The sequence below is a fragment of the Etheostoma spectabile genome, chromosome 6 (assembly GCF_008692095.1).
Source record: "Etheostoma spectabile isolate EspeVRDwgs_2016 chromosome 6, UIUC_Espe_1.0, whole genome shotgun sequence".
NCBI lineage: Eukaryota > Metazoa > Chordata > Actinopteri > Perciformes > Percidae > Etheostoma > Etheostoma spectabile.
In genome coordinates, this window is record NC_045738.1 from 9208359 (window position 1) to 9229424 (window position 21066).

At 38.8% G+C, this 21066-nt stretch overlaps 1 protein-coding gene across 4 annotated transcripts; it reads left to right on the plus strand.

Moving 5' to 3' along the window:
• The first annotated feature begins 1724 nt into the window (after nucleotides 1-1724).
• Nucleotides 1725-19628, plus strand: rorc (RAR-related orphan receptor C). Of its 4 annotated transcripts, none has more exons than XM_032518975.1 (12): nucleotides 1725-2014; nucleotides 2120-2208; nucleotides 14464-14549; nucleotides 15509-15650; nucleotides 15745-16110; nucleotides 16206-16307; nucleotides 16391-16512; nucleotides 16939-17071; nucleotides 17185-17292; nucleotides 17419-17529; nucleotides 18129-18238; nucleotides 18358-19628. In XM_032518975.1, the coding sequence occupies exons 1-12, from the start codon at nucleotides 1974-1976 to the stop codon at nucleotides 18520-18522; spliced, it is 1575 nt and encodes a 524-aa protein (XP_032374866.1). In that variant the 5' UTR covers nucleotides 1725-1973; the 3' UTR covers nucleotides 18523-19628. The 4 variants fall into 4 exon arrangements, with proteins under 4 accessions (XP_032374866.1, XP_032374864.1, XP_032374863.1 ...); XM_032518973.1 differs by having other exon boundaries at nucleotides 1725-2010; nucleotides 2092-2208; XM_032518972.1 differs by having other exon boundaries at nucleotides 1725-2208.
• Nucleotides 19629-21066: the final 1438 nt, after the last annotated feature.

Consider the following 21066-nt stretch of genomic DNA (forward strand, 5'->3'; position numbering starts at 1 on the left):
TGAATGTCAAAAAGAAGTAACGTCACCCAACATCGCTTAGAGCACCTTTAACATGTGTCTTTTCAATTAATATTTCCGGTTGTTCTCAGTCACTGCTTATTATATCTGTGAATTATTTCTGATAAAGCGCACTGATTTATTTGACATACAACTTATAATATTCATCATACCAGTCTTTTGTAGGCCTATCTTGTTTATTAAGCAATGTGCTTTGAATAATCCTAAAATTCAGTTTAGTTCTCACACAGTTTGGTCTGATGTGTGGTTTCTGAGTGTATATGGGCTCATCAGTACAGGCCTGGTGGTCTTCTGAGGGCCCCTCACATCTTTAACCTCAGTAAAGTGCAGTTGGAAATGCTACCTTAGTTTCTAGTGTGTGTGTGTGTGTGTGTGTGTGTGTGTGTGTGTGGTGTGTGTGTGTGTGTGTGTGTGTGTGTGTGTGTGTGTGTGTGTGGCATGGGTGGCGGATGCAGCACAAATGAAAAAATGAACACCATCAGTTATTTCTTCTCCCCAAAAGAGTCATGTGGTCAAGTTGGGTTTGAGGAAGTGGGTGGGGGGTGGTTGGGCAGTTGTTTTCATCGTTCATTTCAAACCACCTACAACAAGCTCTGTCCACTGTAGCACTTTCGTAATAGATTTTTACTTTATATTTTAGCCTAGAAGAATTTACTTACATTCAATTTAATTTGACCTGTAATTTTTTAAAACAAATAATCCTGCTAAAAGTAGAAGCACCTGACAGGATGGTGAGGTGTCTGTCAGTGACATGACTGTGAACAGTTATCTTATTACGGGTCTCCTTTGGCAGGGGACCAGTAATGGGTCAATTAGTAATTTGACAGAACATTAATCAAAGACCCTTGTGAATGTCAATCAAGTAAAACTACATTCCTGTTTACAACCACTCGGAAGATTTTGTAGTGAGTAATAAGACTGGGCTCTGCTAATTATTGACCATGTGGTTTGTGACTTTTAGATTTAATGAGTAATTAGTAATGGTAAAAAAAAAAAAGAATTGCCCGACTTATCTGGATGTTTGTGGGCCCTTATAGTTACCAACAGCTTGTGTTTGTTAAATATTAGGTAAATTAATTATGTAAAGTTAGGCTACTCTAACTGTCATATAAATGTAATGGAGTAAAAGGTACAATATTTGCTTCGGAAATGTGAAATATAAAGTAACTTAAGAATACCTCAACATTGTACTCGAGTAAATGTAGCTACTTAGTTACATTCCACCGACGACAGGCTATTCGTGTGTCTGGACCCAGTGTAAGCGCCATGTCTTAGGAACATTTACCACAATGATGTAAACCGAGAAGACATATCGATTATTCATCGTTTTCATTGTGTCTGCAGTTGTCCTCCCTCAGATAAAATGATAACTCTCTACAAATAGCCCACTGCATGTACAGAGCACTGAAGGTGGTCTTTACAAGACACTATACCGGCATATGAAGATCAAATTGAATGATTTTCATTCCAAATTAATAATTGTATGATTCCACCCGCCCCCCCCCCTTTAATGTGAAGTAAAAGGCCTTTACATTTACTGAAATGTAATGTCTTCTATACATTGTGTTTTTCCATTATCGTGGCGGAAATTTGTGGCAGCAACATGGGATTATATTTCTCAACTGAGCACTACAAAGCAAAACTCGATCCGCTGCTATTACGTAACAGCCGGTGACATAACTCTCTCCAGCCTGGGACGGCCAGGGCGCACAGAGAGTCCGGTGGGGGGGGGGGGGGGCGCAAGGCTTGTGAACGGCCGGCCGGTCCAGCTGCACTCTCTCCTCTCTGCTGCTGCTGCCTCGGGGGGAATTAATTTATTTCAAAACAACCACACAAGAGGAGGTGTACTGCTGAATAAAGGGCCGCTGACAGAGAGGGGTAAGAAGATGACGAACGAGTTTTGGGACCCGCTGTAATGAGAGAAAAGAAGGCGAAATGGCAGTGCATGTTTTCAAATGCCTGCGCCGGCCCGGGCGCTAGAACAACCAACAGGTAGTAGGAGCTCGAGTTTTGTCACGTTATCGTCCGAGTCAAATGGCGGCAGGTGGAGTTCAAAACCGACTGACTTGGCAGGCGTCTGCGGTATCTGTGTTTGTTTGAAAGTGTGTAGGGCCACCCACTGTTTTGACAGAAGAGTTATGGAATATGAGGAGCCCGACGTGCCCCCCGCTGACAACCCCATTAAAAGAGGTAAGAGGATCCATCACTGAGGTTTTATTCTGCAGCATGTGTGGGCTGCTTAAACTGCAATGCCTTTGCATGTAGCATGCAACTTGTTTTAGCTGAGTTTTATTCTCATGTTTACATTCTAAAGTGTTATTTTGTATCTTTATGTCCCTCTATCTTACACAAAGCAAACATTATCTGCCAGCATGCCATTCTTTGCACACTCCCACCCACATCTATCTCCTCCTTCCTACTCTTTATCTCACTCTGATCACCTTTCCTGCACCGACTGACTCTCAGTTTCTATCTTTCCTGTCACTGTGTTCACTGTTATCTTCTTTTCCTCCACTCTCATCCATCTTTAACCCTCCTCATCCCTCTCACTTGAGTGTGGTTAAGGTGCTGTGAGTGGGTAAGAATGGCAGTAAGCCTGAGTAATCCTCGGGGATTAGTTCTTATTTTTGCCTCTGTTTTTGGTCAATGCTTTACTATTCAAAGCCTCTCCCTGGCTGAAATCAAACTGTTGGCACTTGAGACAAGACACCTTTTCTCCCACAGAGACCCACTACACACCTTTATACTCTCATATCATGGCAACACAATTTGCTAGAGTTTACCTGCATTGCTTCACTAATGTAAGTGCAGTGAACAGAATAAAGTGTCTTTATTTAAAGTGATAGAACAACATCTATACCATTTACTCACGTAATAGTAACAAGATCACAGTTGAATGATACTCTATTACAACTCTAAGTCCTGCATTTTAGATTTTACTTAAACGGACCAACGTCAGTGATACGGAGCATTGCAGATAGTTTTGATTGCTTATGCTTACATTCCACCCATTTTGTTTAAATTAAGTGATGTATTTTGACTTAGGGGTACTATAGTACAAATACAGAGATTAACAGAGAGGACAAGCGCAAAACTGAATTTAAATTATGAGTCAAATATATACACAGCTATGGTCCAAAGTGATACATTTTCAAGTGGTAGATATTTGACATTTTTAATTGAAATGTAATCATATACCCAATTTTGTAAGGAAACACAGGTTAGTCTTTTTGTCATACCACAATTGTTATTAAACTATTTCAACCTCACTACCTTGCCTTGGGTCAGCTCATGCTGTGCAGCCAAATATTAATCAAACCCACAGAATCTTAAATTCTTATGAAGATGCCCAAATATACCAAATAATAATAATACCAAAAAAGAACGCCATAAAAGCTACATTAGGTGTAAGGATTAAGGGGTTAAAGGTTTTTGTAAAAGAACAACATCAGCTAACTTAATAGCTCGTGGAACTGCTGTAATGGTGTTTCAGTCTGGTCAAAGTGGAGTTTCAGTGTGGTTGTACAGTTTTTGATACTGCTGAGATGGCTCTTCTTAAGGTGATGAGTGTCTTGGTTTTAGTGGCTGTTGTGGGTGTCTTCTCATTTTTCTCGAGCGCTGGGTTTAAGTCTCTGGTACTGCTCCACATTGCATTTCCTCCTGCCTTTATAGGTAAAACTCTGCTCCTGTTCATATTTGTTTACAAACTGTCTGTGGCGTCCCTCAGGGATTTATTGTGGGTCCAATCCTCTTCTCCATATACTTTATATGTTATTCCGCAGTAATTTGTGAACATATTATCTGTATCACAATAGTAACACAGTAGAATCTTTCTGTAAACTAAAGTGATTTCCAGCATGCAAGGCCTCTTCGTCTGTCTGCTAATTTCTTGCAGCTTAATTCAAATTAATATATGGAGCAAAAATACTTTCAGTTCGTAAATTCACAACCGGTTTGACCTTTCTAATGTGACAAACGTTTTAATGTGACAAACACATGTTGGCCTGTGACGTTTGTCACACTTTTATTATATCACAACTAATTTTTTTTTTTTTTCTAGCAAAAATACATTTTGCCCCAAATTTAGTCTTCTCCACTAACTGCCAGTGGATTGTAGGATTGATATTCATGGATTTTTTGGGGTTGTTAGGGGTCACTGCTAAGCTGCATTTATGACATCTTCATGATTCATGAACCTGATGTTACCCTGAGCAACATCCAAACCTACCTATCAGGTCTAAATGTATACATGTGTTTTTTGTATTACATATTCAATATGTTGTTATTATATATTGATCTGTTTTACTTTTGAACTAGTTATCCCAACCATCAGAGACTTAAAACACCATCTGCCTTTGTGACTTCTCTTACACTACATTATGTTACTTTGACATGAAAGAGTAATGAGAAGGTAATAAAGTAGCTAATCTGGCTTTATTATATTTATGTTTTGTGTCTTTTCTGTGCTGTATGGCTCATGGTTTATATTCAGGCAAAGTTATCGGCCTACTCTCTGGGTTCAGAGAGTAGCTTCACTGCTGTTATGTAACGCAGCAACTGTCACTTCAGCAGTCAGCTTAGATGTCAGAGTGTAGAGATGTTAGGGAGATTTTTTGACTGATTAAGTGGTGTTAATGTTTGTGCCCCTGTAATCATGTAGCCGTGTGTGTGTGTGTGTGTGTGTGTGTGTGTGTGTGTGTGTGGCCTTGTTGACAGGTGTGTCTTTCTAAATGGGTGCATGCTGTGTCACATTTAGTCTGTACAAAAGCTGACTTTGGCCATTACATTAGTTTTTTTTACCCATGCCATTAAACACAGACTGCAAACCATTATTCCATTTGGCGTAGAGATCAATAAGTCAAAATTAAATAATAATACCACATTTCTGAAAAGACAATTGCGTAGCCCGAAAGTCAGTATGTTGCAGGTAACTTTCAATTATTTAACCTTGCTCATTCATTTCTGTATGGGATTTAGCAAAGCACAAACAACATACTGCTTTAATCTTTTAAGTGGGAGTGCAGTAATTTGGTAATTATATAAAGAACAATTTACAAATGATCTTAATATATTTTAGGGAACTGACTCATGAAAAAAAAGACAGTCACTCATCACACTACTTGCTGAAACCATATAAATGTGCAATGCTTATGTTATTTAAAATGATAACAAAGAATAAAAATGCATTGCTCTCAATTGGAAATATAGCCTATCCTTTTATTTAGCCCCAAAAAGTATGATTTTTTTAAGCAATCCGCTTCAAACATTTGCTCAGTTAGTGTAGACATTTCTTTACATTTTCCATGTGTGCATGCACTGCACTGCTCTGCTTTCATTCCATGCTTTCTGCTTATGAAGCAAAACTGATTTGATGATGGGAGGAAAACAGTGGAAACCACAGAGGGCCTGATCTGGCACCAGACAAAGACCAGCTACCTATATGTCTTCCATTGATACTTATCTCCCCTGCCTTCAAAACTCTCTGTCTCACACAGACACACGCACACATACGCACACACACAGCACACGCACACACACACACACACATGCACACACACACACACACACACACACACACACACACACACACACACACACACACACACACACACACACACACACACACACACACACGTCCATAAATAAACCCCCTGTTTCAGAATCGACCCTCCGTGTGTTTACTCACACTGCAATTCAGACTTTCTCACAATTGTGGTCAAACAGGCAGACAAAAAATAGGACCTATTGCTTCACAGACACCCACCTTCCTCTGCCTTTATCTGTTGTGTGTGTGTGCGCGCGCCATAGAGTCACACAAACATAGACACACAGCAGTGTAAATAGGAATCCTCTAATTCTACCTCTCTATTATCAGTGAGGCTTCTTATCTGTCCTTAGGCCTTTGTACATTGGAAAAAAATACTGAAACCCTGCACCAAACTGCCATCCAGGATTTGACAATGAAAAGTTTATCACAGCTGAATCTGTAACTTGAACCCCGGGTTAGTTTCTGTTACATTTCATACTAGTTTTATTTAATCCCTTGATGAAAAACCAACCCTTTGCATTTCATTTTCACGATGTCACATAGTTAGATGGTCATGTGCGTATTTGATAGGTTTTGCTACATTTCACCATTCCAATAAGTTAAACTATTGTAAGAATTATATTTTACTGCCAAACTAACACTGCTACTGTGCAGGTTTCAGTGATGGAAAGAATTATTCAGATAAATGATCTGAATATTTATTTTCACCACTGTTACCTGCATTTACCGGTAAAATTAGCAATACAAAATTAAGTAAAAGTCATGTATTTAAAATTTTACTAAAGTAGCAGAAGTATTTGCAACACAATAAAAAAAAAAAAGTCTTTATTATGCAGAACACCCCCTCTAACTGTTATATTATATAATTAAACCGTTGTTATTGATGCCTTAACCCGTAAGCGGTACTTTCAGGTTGTAGTTGGTGTTTTTGTGATTGTTTAGTATAGTACATTTATCTGTGAAAAATGATTTTTGAATTTAACGGGGCAGAAATAAATTCCAAAAACTTCAGTAAAATACAATTAAAAAAGTATTTGCGTAAAGTACTTAGCCTTTTCCCCAAACTGGCAGAAAACAAAAAATTTCCCAGACACCAGTGTGCTGTTTTGTGCTGGTTTTTAGTTTGGGGGGTTTAAAACCCGTTTTAAATTTAAAAAAACTTTTTAGCACCCGGCTGTTCTGTTTCTCAAATATTACCGGGGTGCTCAATATGTAGTACCGCTTGTTAAACCTTAGATTACATAAAACTAACTTTTTTGTTCCCTTGGGCAGGAGGACCTGGGCCAAAAAGAAATCATTTGGTAAATTTCCCCATGGAAAAATTTTTGGGGAATGGGGTGTGTGTGGGAAAGACCTTGGTTTTTTGCTAGAAAATTTTGCATGCATTTTGGGGGATAGTTCGTGAAAAATACCAATTCCCTGTATAGCAAAACCGCAAACCCCCACCCCGTGGTGTCGGGTGGAGTTTTTTTCCCTTAGCAACCCCAGTTGGGAGCTGGGTGGTCACCTGGCTGCCCCCCCCTTTATAAAACCACACACACACACACACACACACACACCACACACACCCCACACCCGGGTTGAGAAAAATACCAACTACTAGGCTGTGGGAAACCCTTTGGGATCTAAAGCAGGGTGACACATAACTCTCGTCTTTTTTTAACCCTTCCCTTTTTGGGTTTAAAACTTTTTTCCACCTTTAGCACCCCTGGGTTGGGTTTTTTCATGTTTGGGAAAACCCGCCCAAACCTTTTGTTAGGGGGTGTTATATAAACAAATTTGGGCTTAAATAAAACCGTTTTTTTGATCGGTGCTTGTTGGGGTAAGAGCACATGTTTTTAAAAACCCAAAGAGTGGAAAATCCTGTTGGATTTTTCTTCAAGGGGGTGGGGTGGGGGGGGTTTAGATGACGTCATGGTGAAACTTTTGTTTTTTTGGGGCATCATTTAGGGGCCCATAGATGGAGGTTGTGGAGGGAGAAAAATTTCAAGTATACAAAGTACAAATAATAAATTAAATTAATTTCGAGGTACTTGTACCTTTTTAAATTGAGTTTTTTCCCTTTTCCCGCCCCTTTATTGTTTTAACCCCCCTTTCAAAATTTTAACCGGGGATCTGCTCTACCTTTCTGAAAACAATTACTATGAAAAAGGGTGATGTATTGTTTTTAGATTAAAATTATAACTTTGTTTAAAAAATTTTTCCTCCACCTCGTCCAGCTGGCCCAAAATTTTTAAAAGCGCTTTTCTTTAAAATGTACCCCTAAACCCTTTTAGATTATGCACATAATAATTCCCCCCGTAATAGGGTATAACCCTCATTCTTTTTTGGATACATGCCTGCAATACTTTTGAACGTTTTGAACGTTAACCTGAAAAGAGAATCATTTAGTTGTGTGGTATTGATACTTTTACTCAAGTAAAATATCTCAATACCTTTCTTGAAACACCCATGTCCATCATAAGCTTCGGCCGGAAAGCATAAAAAATACAAATTCAAATCTTAAGTGTGAGTTTGAGAATAAATACAATTTTACTTTACTGAAATTCTTCTTTAACTTACATGTTTTACTGGATCCGCAGGTATTCCTGTTGAAAATGGTTTGATTTAAATTCTCAGGGAGAGTCTTAAAGGTGCCAGACACTATAAAACACTATTTATTTTAAACGTGTATAGTGAGGGGGAGAAGGATAACAACAAAGGTAAAAGGAAAAAGTACCTTGAAAAAGAAGCCAGGGCAGGGGACAGTCCCCCCCTTTCTTTGTCTCTTTCTCCTCTCTCTCTCTCTCACTCTCACACACACACACACACACACACTTACACGCACACACTCACACGCTAACAAGGAAGGTGAGGCGGTGACTGACACTCAAAAGTCTGAATATGTGTGCTGAAGTTGCAGGGAGCACCTGACCCGGCTTGCTAAAGGACGAACGGAAAAAGAAGACAGATTGAAAGAATAGATGGTGTGAAAAAAGTGTTTAAAAAGAAAGCGTATTGTTAGACAAAGTGAGAGGACAAGTGAGTTTGTGAAAGTGGGACAAACGTCGAGACAAGTGGAGGATGATGCGAGGTAGGGATGAAGTTCTTTAGTGTGTGTGTGTGTGTGTGTGTGTGAGAGCGTGTGTGTATGTGTGTGTGTATGTGTGTATGTATGTGTGGGCAGTTCAATCAAAGATGTGTTATCAATTACTTTAAATACATGCTTTTTACTCATCAAAGCTTCTCTTCGATCCTGATTTTATAGTTTATCGAAAGTGATTAGTGCAACCTGATGCTTCTGATGCACTATGTAGTTATAAAGATGTCTAATGTCAGTCATGTTTAGGTTTAAAATCAAATCTGAACTAACTGTATTCATGCACTTAGACACCTGTGGGTTCAAACACGTCAAATCTTTTTTTTTTACTTTATCATGCTATGTGATGAAGCTTTTTCCACTTTTCATTAATATTGGGTCGCACAGGGAAACCCTGAAGTTGATTTAAACATGTATTTGATGTTTAAGCTTTAATCAACCATATTTTAAGTAGCTCTGTAACAGATCACATACACACACGCGTGTCCATACAGTTTAAAGCACACCCAATGAACGCAGATGTTCATATTTGTTTTGAAACTTTATTGGGTTTCTCCAGAGTTCAAGACTGGCGGACTGTTGGGTATGTTCACATCAATATATGTGTTTCAGTTTTAGGGTTTGGTAACATGACTCAATTCTGAGCTCTCTTTGATAGATAAGATTTGAATCATGTCTCAGATATTTCTTCCCTCTCTGCCTCCCACATGAACAAGATAAGAAGAACAAAAAGTTAAAATGTATTCGTTTTGAAACAAATTTCATACCTGCAAACACTTCCACAGAATACTTTAAAACAAGAGTGACAGGAAAACAGGATGCTTCACAACCACAGTGCATCAGTTTGAATGGACTGACTTCACACACATACAGTAGACAGGATGCAGAGGAAATGCTGATATTATTGTAAAAATGTGATAATGAAAATGATTAAAAGATGTGATTTCCTTTACAAAGTAAACTCACACACAACACCTAGAAGCGAAGAAGAGACAGATGAAGAGAAATGATTATTCTTTTCAATGCAATTTGCTTACACAGTCTTTCTCTATTGCAACATGCAAGCGAGCAAACACACACACACACACACCACACACACACACACACACACACAACACACACACACACACATACATATAGATGTAGAAGCACACACGGATCCGCAGGTGTTTTTAGATGGCGCCTAGATATAGCATATCTCAGCCGTGCAGCTGTGTGTGGATACTGTGTGCATGAAAAAGAGAAAAGAAGGCTCCCATTGCTGACAATATGACTTTTTGTGTGTTCAATTAAGCAGTAAACATTTCATTATCTAATTCGCTGATGTTACACACTCACTTCATGCAGTCTGAATTTTCGCACACACACATTCTGTATGGCTTTGTTGTTGTGTTCGGGAGATTCCTGTGTACATTCTTACACAGTTTCTTTATCAAAAAGGATTTCCTTGTTCCTCTGCACTTCCAAAGCAGCAAAAGCGGTTGGCTTTAGATCAAAGCTAACATCAAAATCGCAGGTGACACATTCCCCCCCAAAATATGGTAAAAGAAATATAGCACTTGAGCTGATTCACCCTTTGCTACTGTCAAAACATTACCGCTCAACACCCCCCCAAGTTCAGCTTCAAAGTAAAATATGGTAAATCTGATGCTAATGGGTGTTCAGATCAGCTTTGACAATTTCGTTTTTCTCAGATAACTTACTGTAGGCAGTTGTTCTCACTATGTTATTGTCTTCAAATAATGAATGAAACTCCTACTGAGTTCTCACATTTATGTTACAGCCAACACAGTTTGATTCAAAAACATAAAGAGCGGTAGACCTGCAGTCAGCATTAAAATATATGTAACCAGAAATGTGTAGTAACAATATATTAATACAGAAGGGTGGGATGAAATACCTCTTATCTCTTAACCTTTATTCAATCTGATGATAAATAGTTATGTTTCTTTCTATTTGTTTCTCTATTTTTAGGTTTTGTCTTAGATCTTTATTTACAAGTTACAGTTAGGATTGAGATATTCCTAAAGCATTTCGTGTAAAGGAAAATCATTTGGACAGGAATATTTCAATTTTGTTTCAGTAAGTAATCTTTAGAGCTTTTAAAGGTTTTTTTCTGCACTGCACGGCAGGGTCAATGAATCTAAAGCTGAATTTGTGATGACATTTACCTTAAATTTACTGTATTTGTAATGAGAAAAGAATGCATTACATATTAATAGTATTTAAATATTTTGTTACTTACCAAGATATCACAATTTACTTTCTTCCCCATATGCATTTTGATGCAATACAATATCTAGTGTGGTCTTGGTAGTACCTAAGTGATGATGAATGATGCCAACATCTTGCCTCAGCAAGTCACTAAAATTTAAATCTTTAAAGCATTATTTTTATATATTACAGTAGATTGCGACACCAACAAAAAAGCCTTCTTAATTATCAATAATAATGACAATAATTATGATTTAAATTATTTTATGCAAGTTATAAAAACATTCAACTTACTGTGGTGTTGTTGATAAATAAAAAGATCATAATTTGTTTGTTTGTTAGTCTGTGTGTGTGTGTGTGTGTGTGTGTGTGTGTGTGTGTGTGTGTGTGTGTGTGTGTGGTGTGTGTGCATACAAACTTTGTTTGCACTCATTCTTGCGTCAAAGGAAAGTTTAGTTTTTTTGTCCGTTTACAGTGCAAAGACCAGACTGCTGACAGGTGGTTTTAGGCTGTGACTGAAATTTTAAGTGGCAAAAACACACACACACACACACACACACACAGACACGCACACAGACACAGACACCGCAAACTGAAATAAACTCTTTCTAGGTTGTAATTCAGAAATCAAAACGTTCCTTAAATTTTCTTTTCTTTTTATCTGATTTCCTCTGTATCTTTTAATTGATACATATTGATGACACTTTTTTCCACCTTTTCAAGCTTGTTCTGTGATTTCTCACATTAGGAGGTAGTACTCTGTACTTTGTCTTGTCATCAAGCTTGACAAGACTTAAAAAAATTGAGAACCAAATTTATTGTCCAGCGTTCAGCAGGAAGTTATAACACCTTGAATGTTTCAAAGTGTCTGTTTGCCGTTATACACGGAAGCTTCCGTTGTTTGTACGACAACTCTGACAAAATGTTCTTCGTCTTTCATTGATCATTCTAAAACCTGATCAAAAGATGTAAATCAGTCCATCTCTGTACAGCAGTGTCCTGGTATACTTTGTATGAGGAAGCGTGGGAGGTGGCATTTTTTTATTTTGACAACCCAAACCAGAACATTTCCACCACTGCACTACTGAACTCAAACATCTTTACTTCTTAACATCATCTCGCACATAATGCATTGATTTTAGGATGAACAATTGACATCTAGTTGATCAGTTGTTTTGTGTAAATGGCTGGTCTCTCTTCAGTATGAAGATGTAATGCAGCTGTGTGTGGTGTGTTCATGGTTAGTTTCATATAGTACGGTGTTACTGAAATGCAGTGGAAATATAAAGATATTGTTAACAATGACATAATGTAACTAAAGTAAATAGTGCTACTTGGTCCACTGGAAAACAAAATGAATCTTCATTACTGATTGAGCAAATACGCACATAAGATTTACGGCAGAAATGTATTTTTAACTTTATTAATTGGGTCATGCTGAGGGGTTGAGCAGGCCTACCACATGAAGCTAAACCAATATACTGTAGGTAACCATTTGCCAGTAAAAAAAAGTTAAATTCTAGATTAAACTTACGTGTATTTGTAAAAGAAGCACGGCCTTTCAGCCATATTGGCTAAAAAACACCCACAAAACCCCCTTCTCTGTCACTAATAAAAACACAAATGGAAGAAATAAAGGAGGTTTAGTTCTTTTTTGGTGTTTTATCTCTCTCTCACTCACACACACACACACACACACACACACACACACACACACACACACACACACTAGGAGATGCTGGGTTTGATTGGTCTTAGCCTGTGGCTGAAGATAACAAGGTGAGACCATAGTAAAATCGGCTTTGTTTATCTAAATATAAGGATAATTTATTAACTTGATTCTGCTTTTGACACTGTGCTGTGTCAGTAGGTTGTTTTATAAAGAATGATCAAATTTATGATTGTATGGAAAGTTGATGGAGAAGCGTTGTGATTGCTGTGTGTGTTTGTGTGTGGGACTATGTGCGTGATCAGTGAAAGGTTGTGGGTCACAGTGGATTTCCTGTTGTTTGAGGTTGACAATCAGAAGTGAAATAGCAAAGAAAAAATACAGAGACCACTTATGTTCTTTCTGCCTATCCTGCACTACCGATAGAAATACAAGCATAATCACAGCTCAGTGACTTTATCTGATGACTTTAAATGATATGATAGAATATTTATCTTGCAGAAAAGGTTTCTATTGAGTTTATTAAAACCAAATAATCCAGTCAATAATCTTTTACAGTGTCATTATCTCGGTGAATTTATAAAATACTCTAATCCTTATCATGGTGAATCTTGAGGTCAATAAATCACCTCTATTGGCAGCAGCAGCCACAGCAATTTCATCTCTCATTTTAGCTTCATCGCACATGCTTGTACTCTACGTGTGCATTTAAAAGCTCTATTTCACCTTAGACTGGCTGTGCTCCTCAGGAGCCTTCCGTTGATCCCTCTGGCACCAGATAAAGAGGGCACACACTGACACACTAACACACACTCGTGAGAAAAGGTGACACAGTTATGCACGGAAACGCAAATACTACTGTATATAAGCATCAAACGTAAGAGCTTGTCTCGCATCTTCACTACATTTGTGGAAGGAAGAGAGAGAAGATGACAGGAATAGATAAAAGGAGAAATTATCTAGCATGAATATATGACAATACGTGACTCTCCTATTCCTGAATGTATGTCATTATTTAATGAGATGTTTTTTTAAATTCATAATATAATGTGAATTATACACAGTAACATTGTATTGGTTTGTCAGGACATAGCCTACTATACAACTGTTCACACCCGTCCCCAACACAGGGATTTAGACATTTCTAATACTTCAATGGATCAAAAAGATTTTGACAAAAATCGCCACTAAGCAAAAGACTGAGGGGCGTGAGAGCTTGCAGAGATCAGGGGCCCGGGGGGAGGCAAGAGGGGGGTGGGCCGTTACTGGCAGTGATGAAGTTAGAGAGAGTGCATTACTGGCAGCTGTGTCCTTTATGAGCGAGACAGAGAAGGATTCACAAAGAAAGAAATGACATGAAAGAGGGACAGTCACAGTGAAAGAGAAGCCAGTCAACCACTTAAAAGGACTCTGAGGTTGACACCTTCGTATTCTCCGCCTTTCTCCATTTGCAAATATTCCACGTCCTCAGAATTTTTTGTGGTTATTTTGTTCTTTATTATTAACGCAAGAGGTGTTCGAGAGGAAAATACCTTTGGTTCACTCAACAATCAATATATGTTTAAGGGGAAGTACAGCAGACTGAAGTTCTCACAGTGGGAATCGCTTTCCTGTTGACTTTATTGGGTAAAAATATGCTGTGTCATTGTGGGATATTTTACTTCCACGGTGAGAAGCTGTATGCTATAGAGATTAAGATATACCATTGGATATTGAAATTATTTATGAATCAGAAAACATATTGCATTCTATAATATTATTCATAGAACATAAACTGTTGTATTGTTTTAATTTAATTGAGACATTTTAGCTTTTCATATCCTGCTCAGTATTGTATTATCTGAGTGAGTGTGAAGCGGCACTTGTGTGGAGGAAAGTAGAAGAGGACTCCATTTGAAAATATTAAAATAACTACTTTTATTTCTGTTTGTTCAGCTCAGATTGAAGTTATCCCATGTAAGATCTGCGGGGATAAATCCTCTGGAGTACATTATGGAGTCATCACTTGTGAGGGCTGCAAGGTGAGATGACAGCATGCAACACATACTGTACACACACACACACACACACACACACCACACACACACACACACACACACACACACACACACACACACACACACACACACACACACAAATTATCAGTATAAAAGGAGCAGAAAATACACTTTAGAGAGTTGATTCTCATTCTCATGTCTGTCCATTCAATATGAAGCTACAGCTAGAAGCCTGTTAGCTTATCTTAGCATAAAAAACTGGAAATGTAGGAAATCACCCTACGAGCACCTCTAAAGGTCATTAATCAACACGTTATATTGTTTGCTTAATCTGTAAAAAAGAAAAAAACAAGTCCAACAACAACAACATAGTGTGGTTTTAGGGAGGGTTATGTGTCAGACTAATTCTTGACCGGGTGAAGTTAATTCTTGGAGTTTCTTCCTGGTTGCCAGAACCAGGCTAACTGTTCCCTCCTGAGACGGTATCCTAAGCTAAGCTAACCGGTTGCTGGCTCCAGCTTTACACTGAACAGACGAGAGTGGTATCAGTCTTGTCATCTAACTCTCAGCAATACAGCAAATGAGCATAATTCCCAAAATGTTGAACTATTCTTCTAATAGTAAGAGCTAATCTATATATTACATATATACATATATATATTATATATAACCGATAAGTAACAAGAAATGTGAGCATAGAAATGCCAAGTATGTTTAAGGTAGCCTAATTAAGAAACAATGTCCCGTAACATAGTTTGTTTATCACAGCTTTATAAGCTAAACTTTAAAAAAAATGTTTGTGTAGGCTATATTTAAATATGTCAATATATATATGTTTATGTATTAAAGAATACTGTACTGTACATACTAATGATGTGTGATCATTACACTGTTGTAAGTCTTAAATATCAATATTTGTATCTGCCTCAAAAATCCTGTTTCTGTCGGGCACTGTTAACCATGCCATGCTCACCACCCCTCAGGGATTTTTCCGGCGTAGCCAGCTGCCTACTGTATCCTACTCCTGCTCCAGGCAGAACAACTGTCAGATCGACCGGGCCAGCCGCAACCGCTGCCAACACTGCCGCCTGCAGAAGTGCTTAGACCAGGGCATGAGCAGAGATGGTGAGACTCAAACACACCGACACAGACACACAAACTGTATTCTTCATCCACAGCATTTGGTTATTTTTATGTGTTCATTTTTTGTCCTCCTCAGCGGTGAAGTTCGGACGGATGTCCAAACGTCAGCGGGACTCTCTGATCGCTGAAGTGGAGAGGCACCGACAGCAGCAGCAGCAGCAGCAACAACAGCAACAGCTTCAGGGAGACGCCCATTCTCTCTTGTCCTTCCCCACCAAGGCTCTTCAAGACCGCTCCCCACAGCTCCTTCAGCCCATGGCCTCAGCCTACTCCTTCACTGGGGGGGCCGAGCTGCTGTCCTACAACGCTGATGTTCACCCTTACCTGGTGTGCTCCCCGAACGAGACGCAGGTGTCGGGTATGATCTTCCGAGGCTCAGGTGTGTCTCCCACATCGAGATCTCAGGAGAGGGGGGACAACAGCGGACACCCTGACATAAGAGGTGAGGCACTCATGTGTGTACACACATGACTGTGTGCTGTTCCTTTCATCCTCTTCTGCTTATTTCTTATTTGTCTTCTCTATTCCTCACGTCAGAATTTGACTCCAGACAGCCATCTCATGATCTGGTGGCGATTCATTCCTACAGTCCCCTGGAGGATCCTTACAACCTCTATCCTCACTCTCTGAGAAGCATAGGTGAACAAACAACAATGTGGCCAAACTTGAATAAAGTTGTGTTGTATTTTTAATATTTACAAGTGCTTCTTTTTCCTTTGCAGATGAGCTGTGTGCCAGCATTGTGCGTTCTCACAGAGAGACCAGCAAGTACAGAGTGGAGGAGCTGCAGGCTCTCAGATGGAAACTGTTTAGCAGAGAGGAGATCCAAGCCTACCAGAGCAAAGTATGCCAACCTGATGACTGTTTTTTGGTTCTCAAACCTCCTCTTGCATTTGTGTGACCTCACGCAGTCTCAAAACAAAACATGCCATTTCAGATGGCTTGAGGCTGAGGCTACGTTTGACTAATCATACCGAAAACTGAGAAAACGTTTATAATTTCCCTCTCCTCTTCTTCTCCCTCTTTGATCACACGGGATGTTCAATTTTAAAGTGAATTACTTTGTTAGTCTTCCAAGATTTGCTTTTCAGCAGCACATATGCTATAATTTTTATAGGATAATAATATATATTATTTTATACAGAAACATGCTACGCTGAATCAGTAGACTAGAACGTGAGGATTTGTTTATGTGGGATGACTTCAAGTTTAAGTCCCTTTTTTTGGTGGATTGGAACATTATGTTCAACAATCTTATTCTCGCTCCCAGTCGGTGGATGACATGTGGCAGCACTGCGCCATCCGACTGACTGATGCCGTGCAGTATGTTGTGGAGTTCGCAAAACACATCCCAGGCTTCCGTATGCTCAGTCAGAATGACCAGATTGCTCTCCTGAAGACTGGTGAGTTTACCTGACACTTACAATAAATCAGTGTCTCCTTCAATCCCGAGCTAAAATACTTTTAATCTCTATACCATCTTTTAAAAAATCCTTTATCTTCCCTCTTCACTCAGGCTCCATGGAGGTGGTTTTGGTCAGGATGAGCCGCTTCTTCAACACCGAGAACAGCACCGTCTTCTTCGACGGGAAATTTGCTGGAGCTGAAGTCTTCAAGTCTTTGGGTGAGGATTTCTCTACACGTTGCTCCAACCTGAAGCACAAAGGCAATTTTAATATCATTTGTGCAGTGAGCACAATATATGCATATATGGTGGTTTATCAATGCTCTGTGGTTTCTTTTCTTGCAGCATGTGGGGATTTAATCACAGCAGTGTTTGACTTTGCTCATGGTATGTGTGCTTTAAAGCTCACAGATCAGCAGATCGCTCTATTCAGTGCTCTGGTGCTGATCAACTCAGGTAAGATCACCTCACCTGTCTCTCAATTATGTTGCATGTTATTCCTCAGTTTTGAAAAATATAAAAGTGTGAAGATGCTACAGTAGTCAGAGTTGGTTACCTGCAGAATAAGCAACATATTTCTGGCTTTGATCTCTTCATCAGGCAACATTCATTTTTTGGAAGCAGGTTTTTCTTCTCATGTTCTGCAGGATTTAGCCTGGTCTATGTTGTCAGGTGCTGTGGTCATCTTTAAGACCAAAAAGTTAACATTTTGGAAATAGCCTATAGTTTATTCATTTTTGTCCAAATTAAGCAAATTACATTTTTTATCAATATTACAAAACATTTGTAAAAACAATTGTAAAAACATTCAATTAATATTGCCCAAATACACGTACAAGTCCTCCTTTTAGCATCTTTTCCTTTTTTGCCCTTTTTTGGCCATTTGGCCCTCTGGTTTTCTCCATCCATTCCACACAAATGGCCTTGCTGCCCCCCAGTGGCTGTTAGTAGGCATTGTAATTTGAACTGGCCACAGTGAACAACTGTTGAACGATCTGAGTTTACAGTAAGGTGTTAAAATAAATCCCTCTTTGCTTTTTTGTCTTCCTGTGCAGATCGTCCATGTTTGGAGGACAGAGGCAAAGTTCAGCGAGTGCAAAGAAGCGTAGAGTTTGGACTCACACACATTCTACACAGAGACAACCAAGAAAGTCTAATGCACAAGGTACAGAGCAGATACTTTCTCTTTATTTATTTTATCCAAATACATATTATTATTTGAACTGCGTGTTTGTCACTGTAGTAAAGGGTGAATGTCTGACTGTGTCTGTGTCGTTCCTACAGCTGTACCAGAGGATGGCAGTGTTGCGTTCACTGTGCAGTCTGCACATGGAGAAGCTGCGCTGGTTCAGTCTGCGTTACCCGCTCACTGCTCACTCTCTTTTCCCTCCACTTTACAAAGAGCTGTTCGCCTCTGAGGCAGAGCTGCTGCCGGCAACCATTCACTGATAATTCACTAGAATATGCAAAGACACACATGCACACATTATTTCAAGTCTCATCATTACTTCTTGACAGAATCTATTTTTCTAATAATGACAATAAATGAGAAAAGCACAGTAACCATAGCGTGTTAAATAGGCTACATGAATTCCAGCAAAGCTTTTTTGGTAGATTGTGTCGAACATAAATTTCAATATTTTGATAGCTGAAAACTATTTTGATTATTCCAGGGAAATTGTCGTTGACAGCACATTGCCAGTCAGGTACGGTATTCATTTTCTCTCAGGATGTGCTCTTGCGAGTCACAGTTACTAGGTGTCACAGTGCCTCGATCATAGAGATTCAGAGGCAGGACACCGACTGTTGTCAACTGAAATTTAGAACGGTATTCCAACCAGAATCTATCTTTATAGTAGAAAACACTGACCTCCTGTAGAATCAAAAGGTGACTCGTTGCCATCAGTAAATAATATACGTATATATACACTGTACAAATAGAAAAATAAAATAGATCTCTCACTCTTCCAGAAGCCTGCAAAATAGCCTGCACCCACAAATTACATACATATTTAAAGGTTGTTAATATATTGCATAATACATTCTCTCTTGAAAACAGGAAACATTGGTATGTGTTATTACATATTTAGTGTTGAACAAACCCAGAAAACAAGAGACAACCTGCCTCTTTTTGCCTCTATTTGTACGTCTGTAGAGAAGTGTCTCTCCTCAGGTTGATAATAAGTCCCACAAAGCAGCAGAACTTCTCAAATGTTATTCTTTGTGTTTAAATAAATCCTCACAGGCGTTTATGTCTTTTGAGCTTAAACATATTTTGCATTAAATGTAGAAATTGAATTTAAAGTGCGAGAGGTACAGTAGAAGTCTCTTCCACCGTGTGCAAACCTTTCCTTTTTTCAGATTATGTTACATATTTTATGTTTTGTTTCCTTTACATATCTTTGACTAAAGCCATAAGTAAAGATATAATGAGAGGCTTCAGCATTAAGTACTGTATGTTCGGATGTAGTCCTCTCTGTTCCTGGAACAGCTGAGATTGTGGTGAAGATAATTCCATGTAAATCTTCTAATAAATGAGGCTGGGAAACCAAGTACATGTGGTAACTTTATTTGTCTTTTGCAAACTATGCAATACAAACAGTTGAGTAAGACTGAGATAAAAAAAAAGATCTTATTATGTTATGATAAGACTAATCCTGAACTCAACAAAAACTGTTTATTCATAGCAGACATCGTTCTAAAGTGATATGCATGATATATCATTCTCAGTAGCATTTTGGAGAACATCCAGGGCCAGGCACCATATACTGTAGAGCTGGTGCTGCAGCTTTCAACAAAAGGAAAATATGAATCATTGTGGGTGACCCTTTAGCAGTGGAAAGTTGTTATCAGGTCGTCATAGACAACAGCTGTTGCTAACCAAGTTAGGAGTAAGCAAATTAAAAGACTGAGTCAATTGGGTGTGGTAAATATGACGATTTTCCTAAGAAAAAAGAAGATAAATAGATGTTTTGTCAAATGGACCTCCATTCATGCTAGAAAGCTAGTTCCAGTTATGTTTCTATCTCCTTCTCTGTGTGTTTGCTGAAAAGCAACTTTCTACATGCAGTGATTTTTGCTTTCATATTTCAGTCTGGTTTGGAAAGACATCAGGTAAACATTTCCTGTTGTGATGTTGTGTCTCTCGTGTTGAATAGAGGACAACCACAGAACAACTTTCTGCACAAAGTTTTTCTGTTTCTGTTTATTTAATTACTATTTCCCCACTGGTGGCAGCTAATGAACCCACAGTAACCTGTTTTAATGTCCTCTCCTATGGTTTCTTCTTTTTTTCTTGCTAAGATACTTTTGCTGTTTTGGACTTGTAAAGTTCATAGAAACATTAAGTGTTATTGAACAATTTAAAAAGTGAAAAAAGTAAAGGAGAACAGCTGGAAATTATCTGTACTGTCAACTCATACGCATAATAAAAATCTGTTTTCAACAGTGTTAAAGGAAGCAAAATTTGTTGCATTGTCGCAAACCACAGATCTCTTTTTCCAGGATGAGTATTTTAAAAAGTGCATTGCAGCCCTGCTGGGTTTGTTTGCCACTATTTTCTCTGTGACCTCTCAAGGGGATTTCTACCCGGGACAAACAATTCTACAGTTTCTGTACTCCCATCATTTACCACCACCGACCAAAAACTTTGATCCTGATATTCACTGTTTATGATGAGAAAGAGCTTTGGGCAGAGCAGCAAAGGAAGTCTAATCCTCCCAGTTTAAGCTGTGGCCTCAAGAGAGCAAACTGTGGGAACTCATTAAATCACAGCATACAGCTGCACAGGGAGTTCTTCTCTGGTCTGATTTGGCTATTTTTTTATTTAGTTATTTTTCTTACAGGAGAACATGGTGGGAGGGATTATGAAGAGGTCACAGCCAGTCTTCCAGACTGGAATCTCTGAGGACACAGTAACCCTGGACTCCAACTCAGCCTGAGATAACAAGGAATTTAAGGTCTTTAGTATTAATCTCTCGACAAACCACATTC

Coding starts and splice junctions, on each gene's coding strand:
- rorc (XM_032518972.1), top strand. CDS start 1,974: ATGCCTGCGCCGGCCCGGGCGCTAGAACAACCAACAGGTAGTAGGAGC. Junction 17,293..17,418: donor TGAAGTCTTCAAGTCTTTGG/GTGAGGATTTCT, acceptor CTTTTCTTGCAG/CATGTGGGGATTTAATCACA. Junction 17,530..18,128: donor TCTGGTGCTGATCAACTCAG/GTAAGATCACCT, acceptor CTTCCTGTGCAG/ATCGTCCATGTTTGGAGGAC.